The 6,000-nt window shown below is 40.7% G+C and overlaps 1 protein-coding gene across 1 annotated transcript; it reads right to left on the minus strand.

Annotated features, from left to right (window-relative positions):
• Positions 1-1,901: 1,901 nt before the first annotated feature.
• LOC145448100 (tetraspanin-8-like) lies at positions 1,902-5,678 on the minus strand. The gene is made up of 8 exons (XM_080326416.1): positions 5,525-5,678; positions 5,358-5,448; positions 5,163-5,260; positions 4,733-4,807; positions 4,562-4,648; positions 3,635-3,760; positions 2,853-2,936; positions 1,902-2,142 (listed from the first exon to the last, which is right to left on the minus strand). Exons 1-8 carry the CDS (start codon positions 5,579-5,581, stop codon positions 2,077-2,079), a joined length of 684 nt encoding a protein of 227 aa, XP_080182542.1. The 5' UTR covers positions 5,582-5,678; the 3' UTR covers positions 1,902-2,076.
• Between the last annotated feature and the right edge of the window lie 322 nt (positions 5,679-6,000).

Consider the following 6,000-nt stretch of genomic DNA (forward strand, 5'->3'; position numbering starts at 1 on the left):
ATACGAGTGTATAAAGCAGACAAGAATTAGTAGCCTACAGATGATAGCAAACGAGAAAGCGCGCATCTAATCAGTAATTCCTCAACTTGCGTACAGCACAATGACATCGCGACATTGTATGCTCAATGCTCATTATAACCACGTTTGAGCTACATAGTTGCATTTCCCGATGAAAGTTGGCAAAGCCTTGTAAGAGTAATGAATATGCGCATTGCGCACTTTGCGCAGGAATGACTAATAATTCGCAGGCATGCACAAACACACTATCCTATTTCGCACCCCAAGCCTCTAATTAGAGAGACTATCACGGAACTAACTGAAGAATTATTTTGTAAACGAATATGGGCGTAATTGCAATTTAATTAAGAGAAGGAGCACGTGAATTCGCTCGTCTGATCAAGAGAGTAGATGGTGTTTCTCAGTAGGGATGGTGTGAACGTGAGGTTCACGTTCGCGTTCTGTGTGTGAACCTCGGAAATTTAGAGGTTCGCGTTCACAACAGAACCTTGGTAGGTTCTGCACTGTGAACCTTTTTCATATATTAGAATTTTCACTTCATTATGACATCTTTGGTTCGAATTTATTGCATTTCAACTGCGGGCCAGTCTATGCATGGGGCTGGCAGCATAAGAAATCAACATAAAACGAGCATGCACCTTGACAATCTCAAAGATTTTACTAGCCTTCCGTTCGTGAATGTTTATTGTTTAGTGACTCTCTGCTGTAAGCTTGGCCCACAATCACACAACATCACAGGCGACATACCCTATACATGTAGTCAGCGAATGATGCTTATTCAACCAATCAATGAAATTGATATCGTTTTTTGATGTAACAAATCAATCAGGTGTACGGGGTCAATCTTGACTTCATATGTTTACTGTATATCATTAAAACTAAATCCGTGCGAGCAAGGTGTTGGCTACAGCTGTATAGCTTGTGAGGTAGCCTAATATCGGTATCAAGTACAAAAACCTGTTTTACACTCTGCTCAATATCAATGAAGCAATACTCAGACGACGACTACATTGTCCGGTCTGGCCAAGACCGTTAGGGCGTAAGCTTATATTCCCTGGCAAGTCCTCTTCGAAATTGTTGGCAAAGCGGCGGATTATATTCATTCTATGGGAGCATTATATCATTTGATTGCCTCAGTTGATACCTTTGGCGACATTTAAAACGTCAATATGTACTTCAGCATTGTGGCAATATGTGGCCGGAGTCGTCGCTAGGTATCGTGTGCATTAATATAGGCTATCCCTACATTGATAGATAGGCTTGGAATTAGCAATATGACGTCACGTGACGTCATGAGGTTCACGTTCGCGTTCACACAGAACCTTTCAAAAAGGTCCGCGTTCACACGAACCTGAACCTTTCAGAGGTTCACACCATCCCTATTTCTCAGCACAAGCGCGTGTCGACATCGACATCGATCGAGGATGCTTCAATTGCCTGATTACTAATCACGGATTACACTTTATTGGGGCGTTTTAAGCACTAATTCGTTGTCGCCAACGAAGCTGCGTATTCAATTATTCGCGATCTTATCGATTAATGGTAAATAGTTGGCATTTACGCGCTATCACGGACTCGCTAATTGACAGCGTTGATGAATTGAAATCGCTGACGGCGGGCGTTAAATCTATTATATGGGGTGGCCGCCACCCCATAAATGTTTCATGGGGTGGCTGCGCCACCCCGCCACCCCGTAACTCGGCGCCTATGGGCTCCATATGTCACCCGTGCCCGCTTTCATCCCCATGATACACAGAGTGATGTAAAGTTTCGAGTCAAGTTTTGTTTAAAAAACTGTTGATCCAACAATGTTAATGTAATAATCTGCTCCTACGTAATAGTCATGTTTCGGACCTATATTCTAAACGATAAAGTCCAACTAATGGAAAGATTTGGGGAAGCTGTATTTTTACAATATAATTAACAAATATGGTAATGAGAAGTTCTTCAGCATGATAAATATATAAAAATAATTATTTGTTCCATGAGCTATTGACTTTGTACGGCAACTACAGTCTCTGATCTTCAGCGTAATTTACTCTACTTCGACAGAGCACATTAGGCATAACCTTTATGATCCTTGATGGCTTGACACATGCACCACGAAAATACCAGACCCAAGATCTGAAACAAAAGCAAGTCATATTAGCATTTTCTAAATTTAATTATGCGGATTGATCGGTGGTTGAGTCTGTGTATGGTTCGCGATGTCAACTTCCAAGTGAGATCCGTATTAAAGTTAAATTAAAGCTATTTATTTCACCTCGATGTATATATAGCCTATATATAACGGCTTAACAAGTAATCTCCCTGTAACCCTTGGTAGAGCGATCATGACGTCATAAATTTCGAATGGTGAAAAATAACGAAAAATAAAGAGGCTGAAGCTGCGTAAGTCCCGCAAGACCTGCTGTACCATTCGTAAATATTCATTTATGTAAAATCATCGCTGCTCCCGCAAAAGTAAGTGGCCCATGCTGGGCCACCGTGAACCACTATGTATGATAGAAATGTCATTGTTTTCAACTTTCCAACATCACCCAACAAGCAATGCTGCTACCTACACCATACGCACTTACTACACATGCTATACCAGGGAAGGGTAGCTATAGCTACGTTGCTTGTCTCGCATTTTATAACGAATTTTTGTGCAATCAGAGCATGCTATTAATTCCAACAGCAGGCCAAAACTTACACATTAAATATAATTAGAGTAACATAAGATTCAACAAAAACAGAGACATCTACTCATAAAACTGTTAACGGGCCGGCGTTAACATTAAAAATTCGTCCAGTGAGCATAGAGATATCCTGTCGTAGCAAGAAACACTCACCTCAAGCAGCCCGATTCCAATACCAATACCGGCAATAATTTTCATGTTGTCGTCGAGTGCATTAGTAATGGCGTCCGTGCATGTCTAGACAAACGTGTTGGATACGATTAAATACCTCGCATGCCCCAACTCGAGTTGGTGTGACGTGTGATAGTAGTTTCTGCCCTTGGAATGATATTAATGGCAGGTGGTGGTCAAAGTTGTCAATGTGGTGCAGAAGTATAGAAGTAGGCCAAACGCCGTGCAGAAGTAGTAATTTCAAACTCATGTTAAACTACTTCAAGTAGAAGAAGAGTATTAATATCTGAAAAGTACTCGGGAAAATAGTTTCAAAAATTACATTGGATGGGTTGCACATAGTTTTACCGCAGTTAATCGGAAGTGGCCACTTTTAAAATAGAAGTAGATGCTTCCTGACTTACGCGAAATTACTAATCACACTCCAAATATATATATTCAGTTAGTAATGTTAGTATGATATCGTCCAATTGGCAATTTCACTGAAAAAAGTGATGCAAACATAGCCCAAAACTACTCACTGCTTTGCAATATCCAAATCGTGTATGTGGTTTTGCCTATAAGGCTGTTAAGTAGAACAACTTGAGTAAGTAGTGCAAATTGGCAAAACCTACTTCGTACTCAAAATAACATCACAAGTAACCCATTTCGTTACTGAGCACCTCAGAGCTTAAGTATAGCAAGAAAAATGAAATCTATAAAACTATTTGTCCTTCCGTGGCGACTTCGGCTAATTCAAATCATCAATTTGCACATCCCTATACCTGGTTATAAGTCAGTTTTCCGGATGACCCAGGACATGAACCGCAAGTCAGGCCTGCATTATCGCATTCGCAATCCAAGTCGACTGTATTCCCGCAAGGGTCGTCTGTGTTGCCACAACACTTGAACTGTAAACAGACAAAGTCGATCAATAATCACATTAGCAGAGCAAATTTCGCGACAATGTTGTGACCTGGGACGATTGCCAATATTACTTAGGTTCCATCAGGGATATCTAGTTTCAAGATATCCCTGGGTTCCGTTACAGTACAATGATCACTTGTTAGGATAGAATCAATGCATCGTAGTTTTAAACCTACGGGGTATGGACCGTTACTTGGCCATGAGGCCCATGCAGTTGTTTTCAGTGGACCACAGAGCTTTTTTTGGTATGCAGCTGGGGTTTTCGACATGATGGGTTCACGAATGTTTCGACCTTTTTTCTTTGTTTAATAATCAGCTTACCAAAAAGGCCAGTGAATAGGTCTGAGCGACTGGTATTCATTTTAGTGGCCAGTAAGTCAATGGGCATAGATGCTGGTCGTTTTGTTTTATAATCAGCCGGTTTGGTCTGTCGAAGGTGCTGACCTCTCTTACTGGTCAGCTTAATAAATTCAGGGAGGGCCACGGTACATTTCCCAATCGGAAACTCGGCCTCAAACATATAAAGGTTAGAAACCATTAGTTTAAATCACCAGCTGATTTAGGTTGAGAATCATGGATTTTAGATCAAATCTTTACAGCCACATTTTGCCGCAAGTGAATGATTAAGTGCACTGAGTCGCGATTGAAATGGGTTTGGTGATGAGGTCAACTCTTGGTCAATCAAAAAGAGTCACGATTCCATCATTAAAAAGTTATAACGTTACAACTTCCAAACTACGAATAATCACGCGACTAAAAAATAACTTCATGATCAGTGTACGTACCTCTTCGGATAAGCTGTCAAGTGTATCTACGTCGTCGTCATTAGTCACATCTAATATCGCCAACGAGTCCTTCACGACACCTCCAACCTGAAGCGAATGAAACGCGACTTAACGCACAGATGCGAGATACATCCAAGTGAATCATAGGCGAATAAACTCGTACTATCTCACCGAATCATAGTTGACAGCTGCCCATATTCCGACGGCGATTTCCGCTATCACGATGATCAAAAGAAGGAAGAAATACTGAAACAAAATGTCGTGTAATAGGCATGGTCGCTATCAACATTTGGGTTACCAGATGACCTCCTTTAAAGCATAAACATAAAGCATGTCGAACCAATGGAATTTTCTGTGATCTCGCCTGGGCGTCCGTCAAATGGGAAAGTACCTCAAATCTATTCGACAGTGAATCAATCAATCGATACAAGTTCAGGCACTGTCGTGCTGGCTACCGCATGAAATTGCTGGGTTGTCTAAAAATCGATGAATAAAAATTTGGCCATATAGTCAAATAGGATTATAAATTTATTTTTTATTTGAAAAAAAGAGTGTTAACTGTGGGAAGTTCTATCAATGCATACGTTGTGAATTCACATACCAATCCCAACAGGCCTGTACTTTCTTTTTTTGCACCGCAACAGCCCAAGAATCCCATGCCAAGTGTAATACCTCCCGTAATCATTAGCACGATTGCACCTGCAAACAGCAAAAGATATTTACTCCGTGTAGGTTGCATGCATATGTATATGCTGGGCTACATACGCCACATCAAGCCCTGTGAGTTGTGACTAACCATTTTGCGATATCGTAACTCCAATTACTTCGACGGAGTCGCTTGATTCGGAAATCCATATACCGACTCCAAGCGTTGCCGCTCCAGCAGCCTGAAATCGTAACAAAGCGAGATGAACAACTTTCATAATTTTCGCAGCTGTCGCGTCAATTCGATAGTTCACTTACAAATAACGCAAAGTTGAATACGAACATGAAGAGTCTTGCCATCGAAAACCAGCACATATTGATTGCTTTGGTGTTATGATATAGTGTATTGCTAATATTATGTACTCTGAAAGAAATCGCAGAAGGTCATTCCAACAATTTAGCGGCGGCGTAAAACAAGAAGACAATCAAGCTGTGCTTACTGAGTAGGTATGTAAACTTCTATATAACGTACTGAGTTATTATGTTTCTTTCGGTTTACTTGAAAATATCATATCTCTATTATCTGTTGTTAAGTTCTATATACCTTACCTACCTCATCACCTCTACCATGAAAAACATAACATAATAGTAAAGGGTGCACACTAGGGCTGTTCAAAAATAACTTTATTTTCCGGATTCCAGCCGTTCACTGATTAAATTGTCAGGTTACCGTGAAAAACGCTGCACACCAAATTTGGTTCAATTCTAACAAGTGTAGGACTCCGCAGTTCCAA

This window comes from Botryllus schlosseri, chromosome 10 (genome assembly GCF_051294905.1).
Source record: "Botryllus schlosseri isolate E-star chromosome 10, Bs_hap1, whole genome shotgun sequence".
Lineage (NCBI taxonomy): Eukaryota > Metazoa > Chordata > Ascidiacea > Stolidobranchia > Styelidae > Botryllus > Botryllus schlosseri.

What these genes read in the sequence shown, in the direction of transcription:
- LOC145448100 (XM_080326416.1), bottom strand. Translation starts at nt 5,581, where the DNA reads ATGTGCTGGTTTTCGATGGCAAGACTCTTCATGTTCGTATTCAACTTT. An exon ending in TATTCAACTTTGCGTTATTT is followed by an intron (nt 5,449 to 5,524) that starts GTAAGTGAACTA and finishes TTACGATTTCAG; the next exon opens with GCTGCTGGAGCGGCAACGCT. An exon ending in AGTTACGATATCGCAAAATG is followed by an intron (nt 5,261 to 5,357) that starts GTTAGTCACAAC and finishes TGCTGTTTGCAG; the next exon opens with GTGCAATCGTGCTAATGATT.